Raw genomic sequence first — 18,734 nt, forward strand, 5'->3', positions numbered from 1 at the left:
TTCTGATAAATGTTGGGCAAGTGCACCAATCATTAACGTAGTAATAAAATATTTTCCTCTAGGATTGACTCGTTGAATACTAGATTCCTAATTTACGTAATTTTGAACAATTGAGATTTAATAGAATGACAAGCATAAAATTATGACAAAAACTTCAATCAATATAAGAACTGTTAGAGGATTAATTTCATACTCTTTCCTATAGAATTTTATTCCTTTCAATTGATGCGAGAAATGTAATTATCCACTCGAGTTTATTCAGACCTGTTTTACCCTTAATCCCTTAGATATGTATTCATTGAATTCGAACCCCCAATCCCTTAGGTCAATTACAAAAATTCAATAGAATCATGAAGAACAATAATCATCTTTATTGTAAACTAATTAGATATGCTCAATTTTCCAATTGTGACAAAATCTAACTTGTTCAATTTATAATCGCAAACAATCCCTAATTTACCAATTGTGAAATTACTCATAGAATAAACAATAGAACCATAAACAGAACATTGAGATAAATCACATTAACAAAACATTAAATGTAAAGAATATAAACTATAATCCAGAGTATTACATCAATCCTCCAACAAAAGGGGAAAATTAGTTCTGCATAATGTAGAAAAATGCGAAAAAGCTAAGAATTACGGAAGAAGAAAAAGATGATGATGAAGAGAGACCCCCTTTTCTCGTAAACAATTCTCTCTCTCTTTATCATTTCCATGTTTATTCCTTTTGCTGAAGTGGTTACCTCTCTTCCTTAATTGTTTGTCCCCTTTTCCTTTTTGTTTTTGTTTTTCTTTTAAATCCTTGTCAGTCCAAGTAAGATTAACATTGCTCACTGAAAAATTCACAGGCCACCTATGAAACCTATGAAACTCGCTGTTTTGAATCCTGCATCTTTAAAGCTAAATCCATAGGTTGTGAAAAAAATCCACTAGACACCTATGGAACTCACTGTTTTGAATCATGCACTTTTGACACTAACTTCCTCCATACTATGATTGCACATCTCAAAACACCTATTTACACAAACAATACACAAATCCAAATGTATGATCTGAAACAAATATAATGCATGATGAAATCATTCCAATGATATAAAAATCAATAAAAATGGCCTAAACTAATGCATGAATGCATATGCATTTTATATGCTCATCACTTTCTTTATCTCAAATGCAGAGTTCGCACATTCGGTGCTCCACATAGTTAAACTCTCATAAGTATTCAGGGTTTGTATGCTCTTTTTAGAATGGTTAGTATGGTTCATATAACTACTCAGATGAAGCTTCTTATTTTACTCAAATGGAGTATAATATTTTATTCTTGACTTTGAAGTCTAAAATTTTTTCATTAGAGTCGAGGAAGTATAGTTACAAAAGAACTGTTTTTAGTAGAGGAAAACATTTGTTAAACATAAGATTATGTTATTGCCCCATGATGAATGATGAAAGTTTTCTAAAGCGAGAAAAGTAGCATACAAAAACTAGAAGAAGAAAGATAAAGATGATCAAGGGTAAATGAAAATATTGTGAAAATATTATAAACTAAAAATTGGACTATATATTACTTGGTTGCAAAAGTGAAAAAGTCATTAATATTTAATGTGAGTGTTTCTTAAAAATCTCATATAAGAGATTTAAGGTACTAAAATGTGGCTTCAAAACGGCATAATTATTGGGTCATTTAGAGAGGATTCAAAAGTAAAGATTTGTTTGAAGAAGTTGTTCAAGCAATAATTGATGTATTGATAATGAAGATAATGTGAATTTCTCTTTTGAATAATCAAAGATGATAGGTAAAAATGGAAACATTTACGTAAATGAGAAGTCAATTCTAAAATACAAGGTTTATTTATATTTTGTAATTAATTTTTTAGTGATGATATACATTATATTTGTTATTGATGATAGGTAAAGGTAGAAACATTTATGTGAATGGGAAGTTAATTCTAAAATATAAGATTTATTAATATTTTACAGTTAATTTGTTAATGATAATAAATATATTTATTTTTTATTGAAGATAGGTAGAGATGAAAAAAATTATTTGAATGCGAGATCCATCCTAAAATATAAGATTTATTAATATTTAATAATTAATTTGTTAATGATAATAAACAACACCTTACAAAAGAAACCTTTTAGAAATATCTGTAAGGAAAAAAAGGCATTGAAATTGAATATAGTCATATATATCAAAAAGAAAATAAATAACGTTATTATTTGAATAAATTATAGAAGTATAAAAAAAAAAAGAGGTTTTTCGTCAAGCAAATTAAAAAGGAAGTTATATGTTCGTAATCAATACAAGAAGACATTTCAAATACATAAAATTGTTATAGTTGGAAAGTTTTAGAAGGTAAAAAAAATATTACTTACAAAAATTTGTAAAAAGCCACGAAAATTGCAAATAACAAAATAGGATTAATGTTCTCATTAACCAAATTCTTGAATTCAGAAGTTTTTACTTCTTTTAATTGTTTCTTGTTTTACTTAATCGGCAAATAACTTTATGATTTTTTTGCCTTCTTTATTATGTTTAACTCTTTAAGGTTTATACTATGTAAGTATTTATCTTTTAACTTTTACTCAAATTATACTCTAATTCTTAATTCTAGTTTTTCTTTATTTTCTCAAATTTTCTTTTATATCAATTTCACTTTCAAGAATTATTATACAACTCACATCTTAATTTAAAATTTAAACAGTTTTTATAAAATAAATTTAAAAATTAGTGTTGGTAGAATTTAATTTCTTTAACATATTCATTTTTAAATAAATCATATTAAATTTATAAATATTTGATTTATGTTTTTAGTTTATTCAAATTAAAAACGCTTTAGGGTTGTTAGACAAAATAAAAAGAACTTACATTTTTTTTTGTATTTTTTTTATTGACTAATTGATTACTTTTTTTATATCAATTTTCATCTATCGAAAACAAATATTAATGTGTCAGCCCATCTAATATTTCTTTCTCCATGAAAAGTGGTGGTTAGTCAAGAATGAATATATTAATTTGTTTCGTTTTTTCGTAAACATTTTTTTTAAATGATTATAGTTATTAAAAAAATTAAGAATGCGATTAATTGAGATCAAGTTGAATAAAATTAATTTAAATATTTAAATTCTTTCTTCAAATTGTACTTAATGACATTTATAGAGACTCCAACTAGAGATCTCCTCCCCTTTCATATTTAAGACTTTAAAAATTAATATTTATAAGAAAAACTAGAAAATTTGGTTATCCTTTACAAAGTCAATGTTGCTAATATAATTTTGAAAATCACATCATTATATTCAATGATATAAATATATAGTATAATGTAAAGCAAAGAAGAAGAAGGAATTCTGCATAATAAAATTCAAATTAAAAAACACTCTTTAATAAATATGAAGAATAAATTATTTCTAAAAACTCAAAATATAATGTTAAATGAATCATAATATTTGCACTTACAATTTTATTCTTACAAATTAAATTTCAACTTACTATTTTACTTATAAAACATTTTAATGGTATATTTTCAAATTATAAATTCTTATAATTTAAAAAGAGTTAATTCAAATTTAATATTAATATATATTATAGATATAATTAGAAAGATATAATAATTAGGTATAGAAAGAAAATTGAATTTGTGATTGTTTGAATTGAATTGTCTGAAACCGAATCTGCTGACCTGTAATATGAACAGGTGGTGTTTGGTAATTAAAATAGCAAGAGTTTGGTTGGTGGAATTGAAAAAAGAGGGTTTGTTTTGGAAAAAAGTTGAGGACTCTCGTACTCTCATTTATTAATTATAATAATGAAAAGTGTACTTCCCTCGTGCATACTCATAATTGGGGTACCCCACTTTAGGGGACAGTGTTTATCAATGTGGCATTCCTGTCCTGTCCCTTTTAGGTCTCAGTCCCATTTGTTGCCCTCCAAAGTCCCACATCGGAACCAAAAGGCATGCAATTGCCCCCTATCAGTGTGCCATATCAACCCTCACATACCCATAAATAAATGAATTTAATGAAGCAATGAATCACCACCACACCATTTTCTTTGACTTCTCTCTCTCTCTCTCTCTCTCTCAACTCTTCCTTCATCATGAGTGACTGCTGAGGTTTGAAGTCTTCAAGAAATGAAATCATTAAAACTTAGACCAATCCACACATTTCAAACTCTCTTCCTCTTTCTCTAAACCACTCCTTATCATCACCATTACCCATACCTACCTAACTCTAATTAATCCACCTATTTAATTTTGCACCCACATTTGAAACTTTCAATTAATTAGGGTAACCATTTTCAACTTTCTTCTACTTCTGCAACTAATACTACTATGTGCAAATTATTATTATTATTTTTTATCTTATTAAGAAGAAGTAGAACATAGAAAAAAAAAGGTATCATTTCCCTTTCTCTTTCTCTTTGATTGATATTTATCTTCTTCTTCACTGTCTAAAATTTTCATCTCTCTTCTTTCTGATTTCACCATGGATAAAACCCGAGAAAGAAGGAATAATACATGGAGATCCAAACAAGAAAAAACAAAACCCAATTATCCAAATTCTATATAAGAAAACAAAATAAAAGTGAAAACTATGAGCCTCTCAGAACTATATACAAAATTCAAATCAATTTTCCAAGCCTGGACTCAGTAATACTCTACTAGTCTTGAACTGCATATTTTCAAGATGATGGGGATTGGTGTTGTTGGCTGGTGTGGACAAATGGATGAAACCTGGGTTTACCAAATGGGAACCCAATGGGTTTGGAGGGTGAATCATTGTTGCTGGCACTGCTTTTCACAATGGCCATGGCTCCTGAATTTGCATTCATGGTGGCATTAGGAGCACTGAGAGAGGAGCATGTGGATGTGGAATTTGTGGCCACACGTTCACAAGAAGGACACATGGTCAAAGTTGTGGCTGGTAATTGCATGTAGAACGGGTTTGAACTCTTCAAAGCCCTCAATTCTTGAAGCTCCTTGTGAAGTCTTCTATTCTCTTCTGTTAGTGTCTCACAACACCTTTTTAAGTACTCACAATCCACTTCTGTTTGCTTCAACTTCGTCCTGCATGTACACACAAACATAAAAACATCATATTTCTAACCAAAAGCCATAAAACAAAATTGAAACTGATATGAAGTTCTAACATTAAATACAAACAACACAAACAGTGGACTAGAACATGTATTTATGATGTCGTCGTACCTTGCCCTTCGGTTTTGAAACCACACTTCTACTTGGCGAGGTCGTAGATTGAGTTGTTTAGCAAGAGCAAGCTTTTGTTTCTGCATCGCAAAATTACGCGTCCAACACTATTATTAGTACTAAACACCGAAACAAAAATCATTAAAGGACAAAGACTTTTGTACAAATTTCATATAGTTTTATTATCCGGACCAATTTTCGTATGACATGTTTCTTAAATTAGAAAAAAGAAAAACTCAGTCGGATAAAAATGGATCAAAAACTATGATTGAATCTCAACAATTTCTGACACTCACAGGATTAAGAGTGTTGTGTTCTTTGAAACTCTCTTCAAGGAACGCAGATTGTTCCTTGGAGAGTCTGAGTTTCTTTCTGGCGTTTCCGCCGCCGCTACCGTTGTTATCGTCCTCATCGCTGGCTCTTGAAGAGGCCCTTTGATCATAAGCTTCACCCTCGTAGTTCCTTTTGTAGAAACTCCCTCCTCTGTTGTATATGCAGAGATCCATTTGAAACGACGAAGCTGCGCTGTTCGGAGATGATGACAGCGCCGCCACCTCCTCCGCCTCATCCTCCGCCTGCGGCGGCTGCGCGTTCACGTCCAACCCCCTGGAAGAACCTCCCAACTCAGATGACAAACTCCCTGCACGTGTCCACACGAGACCCATAAGCCATCAACGAAACTCAGATAATACCATATAATAGGACAAAAATTCATATCCAATGGTGGAGCAGTTTATCTTCCAATCAAATTGAAGTTTCAGAGTTTCATTCAGATAATCTTTTAACGTAAGTAAATCCTTATCACACATTGCTGAAGTAAAAACTGTAAAAAAGAAACCGTACGGATAAATGTATAACACTGTATTTAATTGATGTCTTTGTTTTTCATAGAATGAAAGGAAGGGATTTGGGTCGTGTAAAAAACAATCAGAAAACTTGCTGGGTGGGTAAAAGTGAAAAAAGTGGATCTTTACCGTTTTCAGAAGGAGGGTGCCATGGGAGATAGAGTTGAGGGAGAAGATCGAGCTGATGCAGAACTGGGTTGGGTTCGGAAGGATCTTCTGTTGTGTGAGTGTTGTTGCTCTTCTTTGGCTTTGTTTCTTGTTCTTCTTCTTCTTCAAAATCTTCTTGTTCATCTTGGTGATCCTTTTGTGCAGTGATGACTGGCCCAATTGATAACGTGGTGCTGAAGCCTAACCCCAGTTGGTTGGAGGCTTCACGAGGCTTTTCCATGAAACCAAGCAAAGGCCTTGAAGAGTCTCCTAAGCTCAAACCAAGTTCCATGATCTCCTACTCTGCATAGGCCAAGTGAAGAGAGATAGATATAAAGAGAGAGAGAGAGAGAGAAGGGTGTGGTTTGGACTGAGAATTAAGGAAGAAGAGTTTTGAAAGAGAAGAGTCTTTATAATCAAAGAGAGAGAGAGAGATAGAGAGAGAAAACTACGTGATCATAGGATGACCGAAATGGTCACCTTTCAAAAAAGAAATAAAAAAAAAAGTATTTATATTTAGTGGGTCTTCTCTCTTTTTCTTTTGTGTTGAAGTTTTTTGGAATTTAAAAATGCGAAATTTAAAAACCTGTGCAAGGGAAAAGGGTGTTTGACCGACAAAGGTTACGAAGGTTGACAAACACACGTGAAACCCTATTTTGAAGATATAGAGATACTGGAATGCTAGTCCTAGATAGAAGGCATTAGATGATGCATGATGGGTGGTGTGAGTTAGTAGATTTTGATGGAATCAATCACACGACAACATTATTCCTCGAAAGAATTATGCTTGGCGCGTGAGCATCATGTAGGTTAGGTGTGGGCATGGGTAGTGGCATTCATTCATCATATTCATTCATTGATTGAATGATTTTGGTTGGGGCTATGGCATGATGTTCTGCGACTGTGATGAGGTTGGGATTTGGGAGTGGTTTAATCTTTTGTTGTCTCAAAAGTTGTGTGGTGTTGTGTTGTGTTGTTTTGTGTCATGTGTGTGTGGGTACATGAATGATATTATTCAGTGATGAATATGAATGATGATGATGATGATGATGCATTTGGCATGACTTTAGAGGGATTGTTGTCATTAAGGCTTGGCCACCCACCACCCACCACCCACCTGCTCCTCCTCTTGGGAGAGCCCACAGTGTCTGCAAATTTTTCCAACACCCGAGTGAAGTGAACAGCGTAACGATATGTTCGGAAACGGATCAACCCATGTGGCTCTGGAAGCAAAAAAATTTTCCCGGAAAATGAGAGGGAAAATGACGTTATAACGATCGTTGTTGTTTGATGGGGACATCATTGCCATTTCATACACCTCTTCCTAACAATGAGGGATGGGAATAATCCTACAGTTTACACCATTCTCACACTCACTCAGTGTCAAATATCATTACTGTTATAACTTTTTCCTCATTATTTTTCTTTTAAATTTTCGATTAATAATATGTTACAAGAAGTGTTTTCTTAACATTTCTCATCTGAGGGATTCGAGGATTATTCGTGTGATGTGTGTTGGATAAGTTAACACATTTAACACAAGAGACTCAAATTTATTTGGTTTAATGATGAATATATATTTTTGCATCTTATATTTTCATTTAAATCAGATAAACTCAAATTTTGAAATGTAAAAATAATATAATAAAACAAGTGTGATTTTTTTTTTTTTTAAATTATGAATTGTGATTGAACTGATGAGAGGAAGGATAAATAGAAGAAAATGAGAGTGAGAAAAAAAAAATGCTTGTCGGAGATAAGTTCCTTGGCGTTCTAAAGGCACGCACGCACGCACGCAATGAATTGTGGGAACATTTGTAACGTCATAAGTTGGTGGTGGGCACTAAAAACCCACCCATATTATTAGGGCTTAACTTATATATACTTTCTAATAAGAAATGAAATCTAAGTGTATTTATTTTGTTAAATTATATTAAAATTCAGGATTAAATTAGTTTTTACTTTTGGAAAAAGGAACTAATTTTAATATTGTTTTTTCTTAATGTTTTTTGTTTAGTTTTTCATTATTCTAATAAAATTTTAGTTCATTGTTTTTTATCCTTATAAAATTAGTTAATTTTAGTTTTAGTTTCTATAAAATGTTTGGTTTGTAGTTCTCATTCCATAATATTGTTTCTAATTGTTATTTTGAAATAGATAAAAGTATTTTTAAATTTGAAAAAAAATAAAGTATTTCTATGAATGGAAATTGGTATATTTATTAAAAATTGGAGGGATATGTTTTAAAGTTAATTAAGGATGAAAAATGAAAGCGTATTTTAATAAGTTAATATTTGTTTTATCTTGAATTGAAGGGGGGGGACAAAGTGTGTTGATGAGTGTCGGAGAGAATATTAGGGAAATAATGGTATTATTGATATCTGATTCTGATATGAATAATAATAATAATAATAAGTGAATGTGTATTGTTTGAATGAGAGCAGAGGTAATTGGCCCTTTGACAGTGAAACTACTGATCCCTGAACCCAATGTTGAGCACCACTCAGAAACAATAATGCAAAGTATGTTTTATCCTCAACTAAAACAAAGAACAACCTTCTCACTTGTTTTTTTTTTTTTTTTTTTACAGAGTTTAAGTCATTTTTATACCCCATATAAATACAATTAAACTATATATATGATTAAAATATAATATATACAAGAAGTATGAGTAATTAATTTTACTTTTTAACTTAAATGTTATTACTTTAGTATAATATTGGAAGTGATTTTTTTCACATTCATCTTAACAATGTTTCATTTTTTTTATTGATGTTATAAATGAAAACTCTAATGTTTTATGATCAACTATTTCTAGTAGTGTAAATTTAGATATTGATTATTTTTTCAATGATTTAGTTCTAGTAGTGTAAATTTGATATTCTCTTTTGCGTGAATATTTGATGTTCGGATCAACATAAAGAAGTATATTAAAAATCTTACATTAATCATAAATTTAACTAAATTATAATACATAAGTGAAGCGTAATCATCGTCTTTCTGAATTAATTTTCAGACACTGATACTTATCTTTATGAAATGAAATTCGTCCTATATTTGCACTTTAAAATGTTTTACATATATATAATGTAAAAATTGTAAAATAAAGGGTTGATTCTGACAGTTTCATTGTTTTTTTTTTAAATAATAAATATTCCAACAAAATATGAAAACTATACATAAACATAAACTACGTAAATACTATACCACGTATCAAAGTATAAAAAGAATGAAAACTTTGTTTGGGATTCATAAATATGTTCCTAATACAAGATGCGTATTTTTTTTTTCACATTTAGTGAGAATTTTTCCTTCAATAGTTGCAGATATTCTGGGAAAATCTTCTTATCGTTATCTTCAGACATTTCACTTTCTGGAATGACCTTCTATGCATTGGACACCAATAAATCTCTTGAATAACCTTTTCGTTTTATCTATTTCCCTTTATTTTATCAATGGAGAATTTTCCAATTTCTTAGTCACTAATATTAGAAATTGACAGTATAAAAGAAAAAAAAAATGAGATTCACAAATAGATTTATCATGGTGATTGATGAGTATATATATATATATATATATATATATATATATATATATATATATATATATATATATATATATATATATAAAATCTAAAAAAATTTCTTTTAAATTTTAACATATATTACATATTTAGTACACTTAATTATTTGAAGATTTATTGTTCATTAAATTTATTATTTTACTCTAGACTGTTATTAAATTATCTGTTAAGAAATGTATATAATTTGATGTGAAAGATATGTTAAAAATTGTACATAAATTAAAAATAGGGTTAAATATGTTTTTGGTCTCTCAAGTTTCAGTGAAATTTGAAATTAGTCCCTCTTTGAAACTTTATACCAATTTAATCATTCATATTTAAAAATGCATGAATTTAGTCATTTTAACTAAATTCACACATTTCTAAAGATTAAAGACTAAATCGATATAAAATTTTGAAAATGGACTAATTTTAAAATTCAGAGGAACAAAATATATATTTAACCCTTAAAAATATAATAGATTTGCAAAGCACATCGTATAAACAAACAATTGGAATAAAGTTTCAATACTACTATGAAAAAAAATGTTAAAAATGAAATGAGTATTGATTGATGAAGCATATTTTGGATGTGGAACAATATCCAAAAAAATTATTCTGAGCATGCGCTGAAATCCACTATTGATTGGAATAATTGCAAAGAATTGAAATGATGGTACGTTTTTCTTTTGATGTAATAGTATTTATTGGTCACTTTGATGTTGCCATATTTAAAATGGAAACATGATGAGTTGCGTCTAAAACTGCCTACCAACTACCAAATGCAAGAAAAATAATATAAGAAATGAATATATTCTTAGGGTTCAATGTCAAGTGCCCCACATTTCAATTCTTTGCAGAAACAACTTCATCATATTGAATTATTTATACTACATTTGGTTCCTCCGACACATATCATGCTCATGTCTTCAATCAATATTGACCAAAAACACATTTATGGAAGATAATAAGTACTTCACTGATCATGAATCATCATCATAACATCATGTATCCATACCCCACACTATACCATACCTTTCTTAATAATCGCAAACTTCGACAACAAAACCTTTTAATTCATCTACCTTAATAACAAAATCTATAGTAACATTGTTTTAAAACCCTCTTCATGTAAAATATATACTTTTTTTTTCTTTTGTTTTTTTGGGTTTTAGCAATATTTTTGCGTAGTATATTCGGTGTACAATCGAGTAAAAGCATCTAATGTTACCTTAAAACAAAGAATAAAAGCATCTAATAAAAGGAAATGTGCCAAAACTCTTTTTTGGGGGACAAAGATAAAAACTTATATTCTTTTCGAATGGATTAGTTATTTTTCGGTTAAAGCTTAAGCAACTTTCATACGGGAGAATTATTATCAACCTCAAAATTCTCAAAGGAGTATTTTACACATTTATCTAACCAAGATATTATAACAATATTTCTTTTTAATAAACAACTATATTAAGGTAAGAAAAATGTGTGATGTGGAAAAGGAATCCGATGGGATTTAAAGGAGCAAAGGAGGGGATGTTGTAAAAAAGAGAAATAAAATAATTAGATCATAAATAAAGAGTGATGTAAAATGTTAATTATAAGGGAAATGAGGACGCGATATGAAAAAGTGTAAGTAATATGAGAGTTTTAATTACTAAGACGAGGAGTGAAGATAAGGGAGGTGAGGAAGAAAGTGATTTGAAAAAAAAATATTGATTTTGTTTGCTTATAAGAAATAAAATTAGAGTTGGTAAAACGAGAAATATATATTATAAATTGGGAGGTATTAAGGAAGTATAGTAGGATTTTAAGACAATAAAAAGAAAAGAGAAAAGAAGGGAAAAAGATGGATATGTTGGAAGAGGTCAAGAAACAAAAGAGTTTAATAAATTCATAAAGGAAATGGAACTCCCTTTGATTGGTTTTAAATTTATTTGATATAGAACCAAAGGATGATCCAAATTAGGATTGAAAAATTCTTGATATTACATGAAAGACTAAATAAGTGGCAAGATAGTCCACAATATGATGAAAATAGGTGTTTGTTGGGTCATTGCTAACTAGGTTAAAGGTTTCTAATAAGGACTAAGGACCTATACCTTTAAAAAGCTTAACTTGTTGGTTCATAAATCATAATTTCAAGGATTTTGTAAATACAAGTAGAGAGAAATACGAACTACAAGGTTAGGATATTTTATTTTGAAGGAATGACTAAAGAGGATGAAAGTGATCTTAAGAAGTAAAACAAATTCAATAACATACCAAGTGACATGCAAAAACAAGTGGAGAAAATAAATGCATTATACATTAAAGATGAGAGTAGAGGGAGAGAAAAGGAATTTGGAAGCTAACAAAGAGGAATAAAACCATTCTCCATAAAAAAATAGAGAATCAAATGGATAAAAAAGGGAGATGTCAACACAAGCTACTTTCATGAAATGGTAAATTGGAAGAGGACTTCCAATACAATACAAGGAATTTGGAACAAAAAAGGAGTATGGTTGGAAGAACCTAGAATTGCCAAGAAAGATGTCAAGAGGTATTTTAAGAGTATTTTCTTAGAGGATGAGTGGGACAAATCATATTTGGATGCCATAGCTTTTAACAAAATTAATGAGGAAAATATAAGAAGTTTACAATTAAATTTAAGGAGGGAGATCGAATAGGTGGTGTGTGAATGTAAAATAAAAATCCTAGCCTGATGGTTTCAATTTCTTATTCATCAAATGTTATGCTTATGGAAAACTATCAAAATAGATATTTTTGAAGATGTTGTTTGATTTCCACAAGGATACCACTATTACAAAAGGTCCCATCCAAAAAGTGGGAGAATATGTATCAATATCCCTCAATTAATACGATCCTATTGAAGAAAGAGTATGATCGCTTTTGAATTTGAAATCATCAAGAAGCACAACAAAAATAAATAAGAGAAGAACACAAGATAAGGATGCCACAATCTAACATACTGATAAGTCAAGTGAAGATTCACCACAGGTATGTTAATCTTTGATAAGAATCAAAGTTCTGATCCAAGAACCAAGAGAATTCTCTCTCAAATAATGCAAATGCATATAATATGACTCAAAACTGTTTACATTAATTTTTGGTACCTCTATTTATACTCACATAAATTTAAGAAAACCTAGAAACTCTAAAAGAAAGCCCAAACCCAAAAACATAAAACATCAACTAATTTCTAGAAGAAAGCCCAAAACCCAAAAAAGTAGAAATGTAAATTAATTTTTTCTAATAATTATTCTTCAAATGTGCTCACGATCTTCATGTTCTTTAAGTTTCCTCTTCCATGCAACATTATAAGCTTCAAGGAGACGTGTTTTGATTTTTGACCTTGTCATATATGCTTTGAATTACAAATGTTCTTCCTAAAATTTTTCTTATATATCTTATGAAATTGCAACGACTAGGACTAATTAATAGGCATGATAAACAAAGTAGTAAATATGATATATATATGTGTATAATCTAAATTAACATAGAAAACTTGTCATTCTATACAACGTCAAATTGAATTATTAGGACTACTTCATATCGATCTAGCTGATTTAAAACAAACCATATCTAGAGGTGGTAAAAATTATTTTGTAAGTTTTTTGATGATTATTCTAGTTACACCAAAGTATACTTAATCAAACATAAGTTGAAGCATTTGATGTGTTTTTAATTTATAAAACGGAAGTAGAAAACCAATTGAATAAGAAAATTAAGAGGATTAGATCAGATAAAGGTGGCGATTATGTATTGTTTGATGGTTATTGTGTTAGAGAAGGTATTATCCATGAAATAAACCAACCACATTCACCTGAGTCTAATGTAGTAGCTAAAAGAAAAAAAAATAGAACTGTTAAGGAAATGATGAATGCCATGCTTATTAGTTATACTACATTTGATAACCTTTAGGGAAAAACCCTTCTTACTACATGTTTTTCAAAAAATAGGATACCTCATAAGAAAACTAGTAAAACTGCCTATGAGTTATGGGAGGCTATCAACCTAATCTTAAATATCTAAGAGTCAGTGAGACATTTGAACAACCTATAGATAATAGTGATTCCATGTATGAAGATTTGAGAAGATGTAAAAGACAAAGGAAGAAAACTTCTTTTGGAAATGACTTTTGTACATGTCTCGTTGATAATGATCCAATAAGCTTTGTAGAGGCTATTAGTGCTCCTGATACAAAACAATGGGATAAGGCCATTATGACTGAAATTGAATCAATTGAGAAAAATAATACTTAGACCTTAGTAAAGTTGCCTAAAGGAGAAAAACCCATTGTTGGATCTAATAGTTATCCGTAAGGTAGTGATACATCAGATGGATGCTAAAATTGCCTTTCTAAACAGTGAATTAGAGGAGAAAATTTACATGACTCAATTTGAAGGCTATGGTGTATCTGGTCAAGAGAATAAGTGTGCAAACTTTTAAAGTCTTTGTATGGGTTGAAACAAGCACCAAAGCAATGACATGAAAAACTTGATAATGTGTTACTTTGTGATGATTTTCACCTAATGATGCTTATTAGTGTGTCTACTCTAAATCGAAAAATGGTGAATGTGTCATTATATTCTTGTATATGAATGACATGTTAATCTTTGGTACATGCAATCAGATTGTCTTTAGAACTAAATTGTTTTTAGGTTCTAAATTTGAAATGAAGGACATGGGTGGAGCCGATGTGGTTTTAGGTGTTAGAATCATAAGAAAGGGAAAGTAGATTACTATCCCAAGAACAATAAATTGTAAGTCTTATGATATGCTTAAGAGGTTCAATGGATTATGCATTAAATATAGTAGATTTCTCGTTGTATTAGAAGGGTACAATGATGCTAACTGGATCTCTGATTCAGATGAGAAAAAATCCACTAGTGGTATGTATTCAAATTTGGGGGTGGAGCGATTACATGGAGATCAACTAGGCAAACAATTATCGTAAGATCAACAATGAAATTGGAGTTTGTTGCTTTAGAAATGGCTGGTAGTGAAGTAGAGTGGTTGAAAAATTTCTTAGCAAACCTTCCACTATGAATGAAACCAACCTCATCTGTGTTAGTACATTGTTATTGCCAATCGACATTAACTATAGCTAAAAACAAGAATTACAATGAAAAGAAAAAACATATACAATTGAGAAATAATTTGGTGAAACAACTACTAAGGAATGGAACTATTTCCATTGATTATGTGAAGTCAAACAAAATCTAGCAGATCCTCTGACAAAACCTCTACGAAGAAATATGATTTTAAAAACATCAAGAGGGAATGGGACTTAAGCCACATGCAAACAAACAAGTGATGGTAACCCAACCTTTGTGATTGGAGATTCATGAATAAGGTTCATATGGGTAAAAACAAGTCACTTGTTAGTTCTGATAGCATTAAATTGATTTTAAATCAATTATGTCCATTCCTATGATGATGACATACCCCTTAGCATGGCCACTTTCATGAAGAGATAGAGTCATCTTTGCAAGATGAAGTAAAACTTTTCTTTTAGGCCACAATGGAGTATCTTTATTAGATTATGAATATTTAGGCCTCATATTAAGGGCCAAGTAGTGTAGGTTTCTTTTAGGCCTTGTATTAAGGACCAAGTAGTGTAGGGTTTTAAAAAAATAATCTTGCTTAAGTATGGAGCATCATATGCATATACTTAAGCAACTATTTGTTGTTTAATCAAGCTAGCTTAGGAAGAGCATCTCACATGTATCACATGGCAAGCTCTTTAATAGAGAGTTCTCTTACATAGGTAGTGACCATGTGTCATTATCCTATTGGGGAGGCTTTTCATAAATTAGATTTCCACATGGCAACACATGAGTGGTTTGTTTTGTGAGAGTGAGGATTGCCACATGTCAAACCCTCCTTCACCAAGATGACATTTTTAAGATTTTGGTGCATGTTAGCATTCTAGGGTTTTAGACCATTTGGAGACACCTTACTCTATAAATAGAGGTGTCTCTCTCATGTATTTCTCACTTTGAGAATGATAGTGTTCTATTGCCAAAATTATTTTTTAGCCATAATTCTTCTTTCAGTCACTTGCTAGAGCATCCTAAGAGGTCCCTCTAGCATCTGTTTCTCTAGAGTTGGCCTAACACCTCTTAGAGCTCCACAAACAACCTTCATCCCACCATTAAATCACCAAAACTGAGAGTCATTTTCTCTCAATACCAAGCTTCCGTGAATCCACCATCCACCATAGTCACCATTTCAAGCTTTGGCCCAACCTAGCTTAAGGAGGAGGCTATCATATGATATGTGTGAAAGTGTTAGACATTGCATTATTATGAGGTTAAACTTTGTAATTAAAGTTCTATGTGATTGATAAAATGCTAACACACATCAAGTGTGTTTGATTCATATAGCTTGTTATACCAAGTATATTATGAGTTAAATTTCTCAATCTAGGACTAGTTCATATAACTTGCTATACCAACTTTGATGCATTACATCTCATATAAGACCCAAGATTTTCTTCTTTCTATCTCTATATGACAATTTTGCAATATGTAGGGGGATTGTTATAAAAATCAGGGAGAGAGTACTGCAAAATCTTTCTTGGTGCTTTGCGAGATTCAGAACCATATGCAAAAGTTGAGCTTTGCATGCGTAAGACTAACGCCCCTGAAGCAGTTGTTCCCTTTTCTTGGTGGAATGTTGTTTCTAGTGTAATGTGCAACAAGCTATTGCAAATCCAAATGGTGGTGATCTATTGGAGATCTTTAGTCTCAGGTTGTAGTCACTCTCTTCTACAAGTTTGGTTGTCAGCTTTTGGTGGTTGGGTTTCATAGCCCATCTCCTCTCTATAAATAGATCCTTATACTCACATTCGAAAAGATGACACACATTGCTCCTCTCCTTTTCAACTTCTATCCTTTTCTTCTCTTCTCAGAGATTTTGGATTATTTATTAGGACAATGATATTTTGACAACTAAATTTTGACATCTTTCTCTTACAACCTAAGGTGACATCTTCTAAGTGGTTTTGAAATATAGAGAAATGAAAAAAATGAAAAAATAGAAAACCACTTAGAAGATGCTACCTCAGGTTGTAAGAGAATGTTGTCAAAATTTAGTTGTTAAAAAATTATTTTCCTATTTATTATTAGAGTTTCTTACTAGTTTTGAGATTATCATAAAATTTGAGAAATTCCTACGTATGTTTATGATGTGCTTAAATATAAGTTGTTTTTTTTATGAACATTTCACAATTTCCACAAAATGCGTTAGCTACCTTCTACTTTAGCTCATTGGTTTCTTCATAATCCTACCTTCACCATACACTCTACAAAAAATAACTAATCCTACCTTCACCATACACTCTACAAAAAATAACTCATCTTTGGAAGTCAAACATACATATTACAAAAAAACCACAAAATTATTCATTTCGATGCTAATTGAAATAATTTGTTTATAAAATAACACATTCATTGCACTCTTACAACTAGCAATTAACTAGATAGAGAAAAAATTTCAACCCTTTTCTCAAAATCGAAGTCCGAATGAGAGAGAATCTTCAATGCCTCCAAATGTTTTTCTCTCGCAGGCGTCATTATAGTTGAATCTATGAAAATAAATCCTCAATATTCCTTCAGATTTTGGATTCACATAAGGAATTAATCAGGCTTCACAAAAAAGAATTATGGATTGATGAAAGGAATTATGGATTCACAAGGAGTTGTGTTCAAAAAATACCATGATTTCAAAGTAAGCAAAGTTAAGGAGTAGAGATTCAATAAAGTGTATTAAAAATTTGGATAGGAAGCTTCTATTAGGAATTGAATAACATGTTTAACCAATAAAAATGAAAACAATTTAGACTTTTGACTTACATAAATGAATCCTCTCAACTATATTAATAAATGAATCCTCTCAACTATATTAAATACTTACATTTATTTTATAAAATCTAACTTTTTCTAAATCCATGCACAACGTCTTTTCTTTAAAAACAACATAAAATTATTATTATTATTATTATTATTATTATTATTATAAACTAGTACGAGTCACACCAATGCTTAAAATATCAATTAATTAATATAATATTAATTTAACGTCCCATTGTCGTATTAAAAATTAAAGAATAAATATTTTACTCAACATCTGATCAGATGTAATGCTTTTTCTTTAATAAAACAATTCAAATTATTCAAAAATCAATTAAAATTGATTAAGTTGAAAATGATTTTTTTTTTACTTTATAATATTTGGTTATATTAGTAACTAACACAAGTATTTTACATCATAGAAAAATTATTGATATTACTCTTACGATTAATTTATTAAATTACTTTTAAATTTTGTTATTACTTTCAACATTAATTAGTTTTCTTTTTACCAAATTCCTAATTTAATAAGGTTAATTCTGTACATTTTCTATCCACTTGAATTCAATTTATTTATTACGTGTCATTTGATTGATTTCAAACACATTTCCATACAAAACAACCAATTTATTAATTTTTGTAAATTTTGAATTCATTCGAATGGTGATGCTTCATTTTATAAGTGTGTCAAAAAAATCTGTAATATCTGTTTTAACAATAATATGAAAAATCAATCATAAAAAACTCTTATACGAATTAGAATTAAATTCTCAACCACATATATGCTATGCTGATGGAGTTTCATATATAACATCAATAACACATTATTCACGCGGTAGATTTTCTTAAACACTAAGTTGATAATGAATTAATTATATTGATATAATAATTTGAAAAATTATTCCAGTAAACTACTATCTTAAAAAAATATTTATTATGAAAAAATTCGAATTTATGCAATAATCTTTATCAAAATATATTCTATTTATCCTAAATGAATACTTTTCATTAAAGTTAATTAAAGGGAGTCGTAAGGACTCTTATCTGATACATTTTCAATATATAAGGATACACTTTATTATGAATAGGAATACAGTTATGTTCCTCTTAAAAAG

At 30.0% G+C, this 18,734-nt stretch overlaps 1 protein-coding gene across 1 annotated transcript; it reads right to left on the reverse strand.

Moving 5' to 3' along the window:
* Positions 1-4,387: 4,387 nt before the first annotated feature.
* Positions 4,388-6,659, reverse strand: LOC114174567 (homeobox-leucine zipper protein HAT14-like). The gene is made up of 4 exons (XM_028059402.2): positions 6,187-6,659; positions 5,509-5,852; positions 5,213-5,292; positions 4,388-5,071 (listed from the first exon to the last, which is right to left on the reverse strand). Exons 1-4 carry the CDS (start codon positions 6,494-6,496, stop codon positions 4,687-4,689), a joined length of 1,119 nt encoding a protein of 372 aa, XP_027915203.1. The 5' UTR covers positions 6,497-6,659; the 3' UTR covers positions 4,388-4,686.
* Positions 6,660-18,734: the final 12,075 nt, after the last annotated feature.

This window comes from Vigna unguiculata, chromosome 1 (genome assembly GCF_037176805.1).
Source record: "Vigna unguiculata cultivar grain cowpea cultivar isolate G323 ecotype 2 chromosome 1, ASM3717680v1, whole genome shotgun sequence".
In the NCBI taxonomy this organism is placed as follows: Eukaryota; Viridiplantae; Streptophyta; class Magnoliopsida; order Fabales; family Fabaceae; genus Vigna; species Vigna unguiculata.

Coding starts and splice junctions, on each gene's coding strand:
- LOC114174567 (XM_028059402.2), bottom strand. CDS start 6,496: ATGGAACTTGGTTTGAGCTTAGGAGACTCTTCAAGGCCTTTGCTTGGT. Junction 5,853..6,186: donor GCACCCTCCTTCTGAAAACG/GTAAAGATCCAC, acceptor GGACACGTGCAG/GGAGTTTGTCATCTGAGTTG. Junction 5,072..5,212: donor TTTCAAAACCGAAGGGCAAG/GTACGACGACAT, acceptor GTGTACATGCAG/GACGAAGTTGAAGCAAACAG.